General features: G+C 35.5%; 1 protein-coding gene across 2 annotated transcripts in view; it reads right to left on the bottom strand.

Moving 5' to 3' along the window:
• Positions 1-209: 209 nt before the first annotated feature.
• GPM6A (glycoprotein M6A) overlaps positions 210-12,804 on the bottom strand; it is a 138,024-nt gene continuing 125,429 nt past the window's right edge. For both annotated transcript variants that reach the window (XM_076336493.1, XM_076336492.1), the window contains exons 5-7: positions 11,021-11,097; positions 9,637-9,702; positions 210-2,445 (exon numbers count right to left, since the gene is read on the bottom strand). In XM_076336493.1, coding sequence (XP_076192608.1) covers positions 2,293-2,445; positions 9,637-9,702; positions 11,021-11,097 — 296 coding nt within the window. In that variant the 3' untranslated portion in view covers positions 210-2,292. The remainder of the gene's footprint in view (positions 2,446-9,636; positions 9,703-11,020; positions 11,098-12,804) is intronic.

The raw sequence follows: 12,804 nt of genomic DNA, 5'->3' as shown, positions 1-12,804 counted from the left end.
ACTCTTTGTTCACTGTAATTGTTGCTAAAGGAGTTATCTCCTTGAACATCTAAAAGTAGGTTGTACAAAAAATGCATAATACTGAGAACAGTCCTCTAACAGCAAGGACAACAGAAGGAAGAAGCTTCTTCCATTTCTGGTTACAATGATTTGTCCAGTATAGGCAAAGAAAAAAGTACGCAACACGAACAATTAATAAGTACACAAAGTACACAAGTGTGTTTATTACATTTTTGCAAGCACTTTGTTCTACATTTCAAAAACGCCACCATCAAGCTGTTGGCACATTTATGTACAAAACAGATTAATTGTAATGCCTGCTACAAAGCATTCTTTGTGAAAATACAAACTCTAATACCAGAGAAGAGCCAAAAGCATTAACATCATTACATGAGTTTAAAAGACATAGTTTTAAAAATCAGCACAAACGTTTTAAGACACAAAACTGAAACACTACAATATAGAATCCAAAAGAGGTTCCTAATACTTTTTGCAGAACTGTAATACCGGTACTGCACATTATCAGAAAACTGTTGACCCCGTAGGACAGCCTAAGTGTAAAAAAAACCCCCAAAACCCCAAAACCCCAAATCAAAAACACAACCAAAAAACCCCCAAAACGAGCAAAAGAAAAGAAAAAGAAAAAAATTCAATCAACTAATACTACTTAATGCATTATCATGCCACAAATAACTATAGTATTACCCTCTACTTACTACAAGAATTGTTAAAAATTACTGATGATGCATGACTAGTAATAGTACAAAGAAGAGTTTTACTCAAGAATTTTTATTAGAAATGCACTTACACTGAGAGAGAATTCACAATGGTCCAATAAGTGCACAAAACTACCTAAGATTTTTAACACTGACAAAAATGTCTTGTCAGGCTACATCACTTTAAGAGACACTTTACAGCATTCTTGTAGCATTAGAAATAGGCAAAAAAAAAAATCCACCAAATTTGGTCCAATAATACTGACTTTTCTTAAATAGGGTTTTTTGTTTTGTTTTTGATACAGGTAATTCTTTCAAATTAAGATGACCTATCTTTCTGATAACATCTTCCTATCAAAATAAAGGTTCAAATATATTACTACACTTTCAAATAATAAGCTCTGTAGTGGTCTTTCACCTTACTTTAACGTAATACAGGTAAACCGATATGTGTAGGAAAGCTAGAAGCCAAGCTATAACATTTATGGAAGTCTCCTTTAATATATCTTTTACAGTTCAGACAGGTGCAATCCATTTAAATTTTTAAAGCAGGTAAAAAGACATCTGACTCCTACGGTCACTGTATTTTTGATATATTACTTTCATAAATGTAGCTAGCTAAGCAGTAATTTCTTACATCATCACATGAACAGCTCCAATTTAGCATAACCATCATTGAATTAAAGAGAGATCATTCTGTAAAAAACTATGGATAACTATATCACTTAATTAACAATTGTCTATATACCATAATTCTTTAACAGGTAGCCGTGGTATTGAATTCCTTCAAAAGGCAAGTGGCCATGCATTGTTAGCACCACGGTCTGCATGCTCACAATACAAACAGGAATTATCACCCATGGAACTTGGAACAAGAGAATATTCTTTAAAAACATCAATAATAATACAATGTTAACAAAGATAAGAAGCACTTCTTAATTTTTTTTTCTTTTTTCTTTTTTCTCTTTTTTTTTTCTTTTTTTTTTTACCCACTATTACAAATTTAGAAATTGCACCTTTGATTGTTTAAAACGTTCTTAGGACCTTCATTCAAGTTGATCAGGGTCCATCTGGCAAGTTTTCCAAATATAAAGGAAAGTCATCAGAGTGTTTTCTTTATATATTGTACATCATGTACAATGGTCCCTTTGAAGTATACCTGTAGTTAAAGTAGTTATTGAACTCAAAACTAAAAAGTATAAAAAGCTACTTTTTTTCCAAAAACATATAAGAAACAATGCAAAAGGTGTTATGCATAACACATACAAAGTGATTAAAAAAATCAAACACGTATTTGTATTTGACAATAGTTTAGTATCCTTGATCTAGTAGAACTAATTAGCTTAAAAGGATTCAGGAAAGGCTATTTAGGAGCTTTGTGGTAGAGAATGGTCACACAAAGTAAGAACTAACTAAGAAACCAAGTGCTAGACAACCAAGAATTGTACACGGGTGATAGGTAAGTCACCCAAACTATCTTTTGTGAGAAGCACTTTCAATTGTTTTTAAAATGGTTGGATGGCATTTTGTTAAACAGCAAAGCATTCACATGTTAGAAAGTAAGACAGGGTTTCTTTTATGTGTAAGCGTTGAGCCGCTCTTTAGAGCGAGTAGAATGAATATCATGAAGCTCTTGTTCCTCCTTTGATTTAATATCCTCATATTTTTGCATTCTGCAAGCATCTTTCACATAGGCCCAGTTTGCAGACAAGACCATGAGATAATGGACCTGCAAGAGAGGTAACACGGAGTTAGGAACCAACAGAGCTAGTCAGAATAGAGCAAGTTCAAACTTGAAAGCTATAGGATAGAGACTGGGTTTTCACCAGACGGAACTAAGCGTTGTTACGTCAAGAAGTAGTACAGCAATACGATGTGAAGTTCAAGCTTGAGCTTCATTAATCCTCAGATTACTCAGCTCACAGCTGTTACTGTTACCGTGACTAGCCGTTGGTAGCAATGGCTATAAAAAAAATTAAAAGAACTGAAAAATCAGCAAATCATCCCTGCTTCGCTATTCCAGCTAGTCTGCAAATCTATGTAGAAAAATACCTTCTGGTTATTTCTTGTAGACTTTTCCCCATTGAATCACTATTTGTTAAAGTAGTCGCTTAAGATAGAAAAATGCCATAGACACATCTAATGTAATTACGAAAAGATTTGCTTTTTCTTTCTTGTTAAAGTTAGCATTAGCTTTCCATTTAGCCATGATTTCTTTCTTTCGTCTACAACTCCAGCTATTTTGTCAAAACTAGCTGATTTGGGAAAAATCTGTCAAAAATTCAAAAATATGTTCAGCTAGGCAAAATGTGACAAAATATAGTTACAAATAAACTTGAGGTCTTAAAAGGGCACACACCCGTCACCACTTAATTCAGTAATTTTATTTCATTGTTATATTAGTTATACCACAATTTATTTATGTAATTCTTTAAAATGCATAGAAAACAAAAAACGTGAATTGTATGATTTTAAAAGACAACTTCTGTATACATCTTGAACAGAGCAGAAACAATGTTCATGTTCCATGTAAATTTTTGCATATGTAAAAATACATTTATTTATTTAAAAAAAAACCCCAAAATTAAGAGCTTTCCAAGTGTTCCATCCAAAAACAAAATAAAAAATTATCTGAAAAGAAGGGGAAAAAACCCCACAGCCTGTGATTATTACGCAGCTTATTGGTGGGTATTGGAGATTGGACCTCACTCGCTTGCAGCCAATACAAATCACTGGACGAGTTATGATGATATACTCCCAAAGAGCTTGCTTTATTTATGTTAGAAAATGGGGAGGACAGAATTTCTATGAATACATCTGAGGATTAAACACCAGTTAAAGGATATTGGCAATATTGTCACATGAACAAATGTTTTTCATGTGGTTTTGAATAAATTTAATCTGAAAGTCAGTGAACGATATCTTACCAGTAGAAAAACTACATTCTGCAAATGTTTTCCGTTGTAAATAGAGGATGTAAAACACCCTAATTGCCCTTGAGATGGAGTTTAGTAGTTTATAAGAATGACATGCTATGGCTGCCAGTGACTGAGCTTAACAACTGGTAGATGTCCGATCTTCTGAATGGTGGCAATGAATGATCAAACAAGTGATACATTTTAACACAACGCCAATACAAGGAATGAAGCTGAGGCCTCCAAGGAACTGCTGCCAAAAATACTTTATTTGAAACTCCTCCTTCAGGGGCAGTCACATGCTATCTGCATTCAGTGCCTTTTGGAATTAGTTTGCTTAGTCTTCACACTTGTGGCCATCTTCGGCTGCCTATTAGAGCAACGAACTGCTCTCCACTTCAGGTGCCTTTCAGGACATTTGCAGACTTTGAAAGCTTTCCTTTTGAAGGTGGGCCTCAAATGTCCTACCTTCAGTCTGCTGGATCTGCTTGCAAGGAGCCTCTGACCTTCTCAAAACTTGTCCCCCTCTCACCTTAGGACGTGCTCTGTTGGCTCTGTCTTCAGCCAGAAAATAAAAATGTTCAGTATTCAACTGGTTTATTCTAGGACTCTCTGGACATTTATTCCTCCCCTAGCAGGCTTTCAGATACTTTCTGATGAGAGCATCTCTTATATTTATGTTAATCAACTGCCCCAGAGGCCACAGATAATTTCCTGAAATCAAAAAGATTCCACCCCTCCTAAGAAATCGAGAAACTAAACTAGGATTCAATTAGTGGAAAATGGAATAGAGTAATCTTAAAAAACCCCCTTGAGATTATGCAAATTCTCCTGCTCATATTGGACTGTTGTAGATATATGAGTATCTTAGATACTACTAAATGAGCAGAACCAATTTAGTGTGTTCTTTCTTTTTTGGAAATGCCAATCTTGGCTTTTTCCACAAATGTTTGCTGGCAATTGTTGCTGATTAGGGCAGGCTAATGTACATTTCTTAAACTGGATAATTAAGATCAAGGAAAGCATTCTGAAACCCTTCAAATATTTTCGGTGTCTTTTTTGTCCTGGTGGTTTACGGCAAGCTTTCACCCAGTTAATCCCTATTTGAGGAATACAGTCTTAGTTGAGGAGCCATAAAGTAGGAGGAAGTGTTCTGAGAATCTTTACTCTAGGAAAAAGAGTACAGGTAGTAGCATTTCTACATATCTTTAGGACTTTCTTAACATCTATAGTACAATACTAGCAGCACAACCTGTGATGGTAGTGCAAGTGCTGGAGATGGCAGCATGTACTGTGTTACTCTGGGACACTTTCTGGTCATAACGTAGCACACAGGAAAAAAAAACACCTTGTACCTTACTCAGCTGTTCAAAAAGCTTTCACCATGAGTAATCTCTGGATCAGGCATTTCTAGATCAGATGAGAGACACTAATGCTGAATCCCCATTCTGCTGAATAAAATGCCTTAAATTTCCTCCACAGTAAAACTCTTGAGAAAAATCAAAGGTAGCAGGCTGGTAATCCTAATAATTCCGTCATCTCAGACAATTACAATTTGCATCCAATGAAAACACCAGTGCTGGTCCTTTGAGGGTAAGATTTCAATTAAATACAGTCTGAACCTTGAACAGATTGTAGACATGAGAATCCTGGGGGGGGTGGTGGGTGGTGTTGTGTGTGTATCTGAGTAGTGTACTCACATCTTCCTGACCTTTTAAAACACATCTGCCAGAAAACCTTGCAACTGAAGAATACGTGATGAAAATGGCACCATGTAGGCACATTTCTTCTCCTCACAAGATATTTGGTAAGGACCCAGTAAGAGACAAATTTAAACCTAATGTCTTGCAGTTTCACTTGGCATTTTTCTTCTGCTAGAAAAATAGACAAACTATTCTGAAGGCACATTGGCCACAGTCTGACCTTCATTAAACTCCCATTCCTCACCCATCCCTTCCTTAAAAAGTTAGAGAACCAAACTTCTGGCTGTTGAAAACTCTTGGAGTTCACGTTCACTGTAAGTAGGATGACTTTCCTGGACGCAACTACTTTAGCTTATATAATGAATATAATCTCAAATACATACCCACATTACATAATGATATATATGTTTAACAGTCCCACCACGTTTGTTTTTTTGTTTAACACCAAGTTCCTAGATAACACACTAAGGGGGTCATCTCTAAGTGGCTGTCTAATTGCATTTCACACTTCTGTGACCTGAATAGCCTGAAGCCAGTGGGGTTCTGTCAAGGCTTATTCAAATTGAAGCAGGGCAGCTTCCACAGTCTGCCTCAGGATGTTTCAATTACAGACATATGCAAGACAGCACAGGGTCTTTCCACACTCTATGAAACATTCCTGCTTAGATTTCTTCATAAGGTGAAAGTATGCTTCAATCTTTCAAAACTGTAGAATTGCATCTAGGCTAGGAAGGGTTTTGGTTTTGGTTTGGTTTTGTTTTCCTTTTGGGACACATCATTAACTTAGCAGGGCAGAAGTCTAAATAACTTTTTTTCTCCCTTTACATGCATCTAATATCCTGCAGAAGAACACAATCCTACCGAGGGAGAGAAACTAGACAACTTATAGATTTCCCCTGTTCTTGTTTCAGGAGAATTGGTTGCATCTCCATCTTACAGGACATAACTTCTGTGGAAGTTCAGGCAGAAGAGTACTGCTCACATGGTAACTTTTGAGAAGGGAAACTATCTCATAATTCAGTTTTGCTGTAGTGGTTTTGGGAAAACAGCACAGGCAGGATGCTTACTAGCCTTACAATCAACGCTTTGGGAGGGTAGAGTTTACATTTAAACAATTTCATGTCTTCTGTTTCTATCTGACGCAACATTGAAATCAGTAAAACTAATATGTATTACTTCAATGATTATTTCTGTATCCATTTATTATCCATTCAGTCACAAGAAAGAACACTAATGTTCAGAATCATACATAGTCCAAATTATTACTCAAAATCCTGGCTATTTTTTCTGTGCTCAAGACTCACAAAAAGCATCTACCACATAAATAATTCTATCAGGCTTTTTTCATCTTGGGCTGAAGTCTAAGTATGATAAATTTTCAAAACAAACTATTTGATATTTTCCTTCTCTGCAAAATAAAGTTTTCCCTGACATATACTGTAAAAAATACATGAGTTTTTCTATACATCAATCTTAACTTGTAGGTCAGTTCTCCTTTTGAACCCCAAAACAACATTCTCCTTTGGACACTGAAGAGGCAGCTAGTGAATTGTGAAAAGAATTCTAACATTCATATACAAGAGAGATTAAAGTAGTAGATATGGGAAAATTATGACTTGTGACCAAATGGGTTTGCAAGTATTAACAATTTTTTTGTGGTTTTTGCAATAAATGACTACATTTTTCCAAAAATTATTTTTAAAATACAGATTAATGAAGTATCCTGGTGACAGATGGTCTTAATATTTATGAATAAGCTGATTTCTTCGGTGAATTTCATGACAAATATTGACATTAAAAGAGTTAAAGAAATCTGTACATATTAAATAATCTGGCTCTTGCAAATGTCCACAAATCCAGAAGTGAGGATATAGTGGAGTATATCAATGTCATGACTTAAAATGTCATTTAAAGAGCAGATTTTACCAATTCAGTTATTCAGCAGTCTCATTGATGATGCATTACTATTACTGGCTGGTAATAAATACAAAATACTTACTACTTTAGTCAGATAGACTATTCTAGTTTAAAGTATCTATTTACAAGAAATGTTTTAAAAGTGCAATAAATTCATAAGCTTTCTCTTTTGTAAAGGACTGGTATTTTAATCTCATTTTTCTGTTACGAAGTCTTGTTAAATTTCACAAATATGGAGATCTCCTACTGCTGTGGATATATACAAAGACTAGCTTCATTAAATCCTATTTGTGATTATTCTTGCAACAGCATATATAGGGAAGGGCATTGGTTCTCCACTGACTTAAATGGCTTCTGCACACATTCTTCCTCACCCTAGCCCATTGCTGATACCTTACCACCTTCTACTAATTTGAGCGTAGGATCTGGGCAAAAAAGATACTTTCTTCTTTCTATATGACACGTTTAAGACCCAAAATTCATTTTCCCTCCCCTAAATTACTTCTTCCTTGGGAAAGCAAACTTCCCTTAAAGAAAGAGAACCTGTTAATATCTGCTTCTCCAACCACAGAATTCTGAACTTTCCCTCATGTCCTGTCCCCAGTCTTTGGGCTACTGTGTGAACTGTGAAGCACATTGCTCAACCTATAAATGGGGTCTGGTATGCCGGTTTTAAAAATTACCCCCACCAAAGTGTGGAATGTGCTAGTCTTCACCAGGAACCTAACATCACAAGTGGTAGGTTAAAAACAAAAATTTAATTACAAAATTGAGATATAGACAACACAGTTGCAAACATTTCATAAAGCATCCATTTGCCAGCATTTGGACACTATACAATTTACTAGCACTTAGATCCTTAACTTATATTTCTGTTAAAACAGTCAGAGTGTTATCATGCCTGCTCTGTGCAGTCACAGAATCCAATAAAAAGCATACCTGGGTATGGCTAACCCTTCAAAAATATGTGAATAAATGTAAGCCATCAAAGTGAATTCCTAGTGGATTAGTGCTTGGTGTAACACATCTATGAAATCATTGATATGGTAGTGTGAGCTTTGAAGGGTTTTTTTAAAACTTCATTGAAAGTATCATGTATTTAAACTACGTGGCTCAATGTACCTACTTAATTTGCTTCCCCTGAAGATGTGTTTATTTTCACTGAAAATCTTTCGGTGCCTATTCTGATTCAAAACTCTTCTTTGAAATGCAGAATTGTTATCTGAACAAATTAGCATTTGATAACTACTACTGAATACATTTCAAAACAATAATGCACTGGAGAACTAATGGTCTCTTGGATATACTTTCCTAACACTAATATACATATTGTAATAATTACTGTTTGGTCACCATATTTTCAGCTAGAAGCAGAAAAGTCTCAGTTTGGAAAATCAATTAAATTATTAATATAAATTATATTCTACTATTATACTTATTATTTGTGGTCTTGAAACAAAAATTACATTGAAAAGATATATTTGTCATTTAGCTCTCTCAGCTGTGTTGGCAGAGTGTCATGTAATACTGAAAAAATGGCAGAGAACAACAAAAAAATCACTATTGCAACAGGAATACTAGCTTCATTGAATAGTCTCCAATTGTCCTTTTTTATAAATGTAATTCTAGGGAGAATGAAAAATTTATGGCCCTAGGATTCAATGAAAAATTACTAGTAGCAGTATTAAGAGTAATCACCATCACTAACACTTTTCTTATGGAATGCATCAGTACCAAGTAACAGTCATTTTTTATTTCCCATTCCAGTGTGTATCGTACAAACCTACACTGGTACAGAATCCCCATTCTAAAAATATCTTTATGTTTAAGCAGACACAGCAGACAAAAGGCAGAAGAGCAGGGCACTAGCTCATACACTTTTTTCTCAGTGGAACATTCCCACTGGCAAAATGTCATCAAATTCAAAATAATCTTTATTATAAAAAAAGCAAAAATTAGTCCTGACAGAAAAACCGACGCATTCACATATATGCACAGAACTGACAACAAGAGTCTGCTCCTAAAATAGCAGCATGGCAAGCCCGTGAATACCCAGAAAGGCATAGATTATAAAAGGATATTACTATGGTCATGAGACAGACACATGAGTTCAGACACTTGTCTGAACACAGTAAGAGAATAGTAAAAATTCTTAGCATGTACTCAAAAGTGGGTTTTTATTCAAAAAAGTAATCATGATATTCTACTTCAAAGGGAATCCATCAATATATTTTAAAAAAAAGATGAGAGTATTGAGTTACAGAATTATATTTTAGTAATTGCACTGAGTGATAGTATGGAAATTGAATAACTGATACTAAGTAACAACCAGAATGCAGTAGCGATTGACATGACGAAGGAAGTACAGAGTGTTGGTTAGCTTACCATAGCAATGACCGCTGCTCCAGCTCCAGCAAGTGCCACAATGAACAAGTGGAATGTCATGTTTAGCTGCAAAGGGGGACAAAGAAAGGGACTTTCATGGTGGTACGCTAAACAGAAACTGAACAAAAAGTCTGAATTACATAGAGCAAATAACTACCTTCCTGCTGCCACCCTTCTACAGAAGTAATGAATACTAATATTTTTTCCAAAAGATTGACATCACTACATGACGTTGTGCTTGTGCCTGTTTTGTTGCAAGACTCGTATCAGGGATAAAGCATAATTCTATTTTAAAATATTGTATTTAAATTATAAAATATTAAAAAAACCCCAATTATTTAAAAATAAACAGTCCAGCACTTTTTTCTTTTTTTTTTTTACAGTTACAATACTATCTTATCAGATCTACAAATGTTTGTGGTGGTTTCTCTAGTGGCAGAGACAGCCTAAGAAAACCCCATTCCCCTTCATTAGCTGTAGCTTTCCATCTTCATATATTGATTTATTTCCCTCCCAAATTTGCCAATAAAATTTGTTCATAGTGATATAATATAAACCAGGTTACTTAAATAATCCAAGTTAACCACCTTCCTCACCCCACCCCAAACCAAATGTTTACATTTGTTTTTAATTTCAGTGATCTGGTTTACACAGCAGCCACTGAGTGTTGACTGCACAGCAAGGGTTGCATTTTCTTAGATGGTTTTGGTATAAAGGCAGATTGTATACCTTCAATCTAAGATGATTTATTCAAACATAGTAAGACCCAGTGAAACATTTAGCAAAGCACCCTCTGACTTCAGAGGGATCAAGATTTTAGCCTCTCTTTTTGTTTTAGATAGATGTAATTTTGTTTGTCCTGTCTCCATCCCTGATCATTTAAAAACAAAACCGAAAACCTCATCTGCACTGAAATAGGTGGCCTTTGCCTAAGGGAAAAACTACAAAGAAAAATGTACTAGGAGTTATTATCCTAACACAATGCAAGGTTTGGTCAAATCCATTTGAAATCTTTACTCTCCTGTCACAACAGTAATCATAAGATCTTCAAACAGTGATTCATTATATAGACCTATTCATTGTGCAGCAGGTGCATTAGCTTTCAAAAACATCTCAGTAAAAATATACATGACAATGGAATTCTTAAAAAAAATAAAATACAAGTGTATTTACAAAACAAATGGCTGGAGAAATTGCACTGACTAAATTTGGTACGTGGTAAAAGACTAGGAAAAGTACTTGCTGACTGTATTTTCCACTGGGATTTTATTTCATCACCATAGCTAGAATTAGAACATTAAGAGTAAGAAGAAAACACGCATCAGTTACTTCCTACTATAACATATATTATGGATTTGCCCAAAATATTATCACATTTATTCACCTCATTAGAGTCACACATCTTGATGAAACTTTCTGATGTGGTGCAAACCTTCTTTTCCTCTCCAATAGTTACAATACCTGGAGCAGAATAAATATTCACAGTATTTAGTATTCCTAGTACATAGCAGCTTACTTCATATGAGCCAGAAAAGCTAAGAAAAACAAATTCATGGTTACTTTGCAGAACATTTTTTAACAACAAAGTCAGTTCTTTGTCGATGATCAGGGGTCTGGAGCACCTCCCATATGAGGACAGGCTGAGAGAGTTGGGGTTGTTTAGCCTAGAGAAGAGAAGGCTCCAGGGAGACCTTATAGCAGCCTTCCAGTACTTAAAGGGGGCCTACAGGAAAGATGGGGAGGGACTCTTTACCAGGGAGTGTAGTGATAGAAAAAGGGGTAACAGTTTTAAAACGAAAGAGTGTAGATTTAGATTAGATATTAGGAAGAATTTCTTCACTGTGAGGGTGGTGAGGCACTGGAACAGGTTGCCCAGAGAAGCTGTGGATGCCCCATCCCTGGAAGTGTTCAACACCAGGTTGGATGGGGCTTTGAGCAACCTGATCCAGTGGAAGGTGTCCCTGCCCACGGCGGGGGGGTTGGAAATAGGTGATCTCTAAGGTCCCTTCCAACCCAAACCATTCTATGATAATTTCAGCCATCACAAAACTAATACATCACCTATTTAGTAAAAGCCCTAGTAGGAAACATGCAGGTAATAATTTTTCAGCAATTTTTAAAAATAACTTCATTCCAGATTTTGATCAGCACAATAATCAAAACACCAGAAAATTATTTGCGACCAGTATATACACTTACCACGTTATTCACAAACATTTTCCACCCTCATGTGGAGAAATGCTCTATGTAGTGTTTTCAGACATGTTGATCTGGTACAAAGCTTCTTTCACAAGTCACAAAAAAGCATTACCCAAATGTATACTTTATTGTAATAATAGTTTCTCTATCAGCAAGAATAACTAGAATCTGCTATATTGTTTCCTTTAGCTAATGTCCAGATACTAAACCAAAGACTAGCTTGAAGAAAACTGCTGTAACTCGGTTATCATGAAAAATGGTACTGTTCTTGCCTATTAGTAATCAGCAGTGTTTACACTGAATTTACAGGAAACGGGTACGTTCACAGAATACACATTTTATATGTTAGTGTTCTATGCACATTTTAAATAGAATTAATAATAAAAAATAGGCATGAATATTAGCAAAATAATAGGTCATAGAAAGAAGAATGAATACTCCTGATGAGATCTGTACAGATAATTGCTTTTTCAACTCACCTGTCATGCTGGGGGGGGAAATCAATAAATTAAAAAAGATTTTTTTTCCCCCTTGTGAAAACAATAATGTGAAATATTTTGTTTCAGGTTCAGTGAAATGTTTACTATGAACCAAACTGTTTCATTCCCAAGCAATACAGCATTTTTTATATCTCAAAATAGCAATTAAAAATATACTGTGATTTTATATTAGGCCAAGGCAACAAAAGAAAGACTCAAGGAACCGCCTGATGAGAGTATGATTGCCCAAAGCTCTGTGGGCTGAGAAACCATCGAAGCCAGAACATCTAGGTTCAGATCAGTCTTGTGGCAGAAAGGAATTGAATTATCATCACCAACACAAGAATTCTCAGGCTTTTTAAGATTCCAAACCCCTTTTGTCCAAATTTCCCATCCCCCCAAAACACACATATGTGTATATCCCTACTTTATTCTAAGCTCCACAGTTCAGGCTTTAGCCCCACTCTCTCTCTCCACCAGCCTCTTAGAG

Source organism: Aptenodytes patagonicus, chromosome 4, assembly GCF_965638725.1.
Source record: "Aptenodytes patagonicus chromosome 4, bAptPat1.pri.cur, whole genome shotgun sequence".
In the NCBI taxonomy this organism is placed as follows: domain Eukaryota; kingdom Metazoa; phylum Chordata; class Aves; order Sphenisciformes; family Spheniscidae; genus Aptenodytes; species Aptenodytes patagonicus.
The sequence above is the reverse complement of the archived record's forward strand: the minus strand, read 5'-3'. Positions and strand labels throughout refer to the sequence as shown.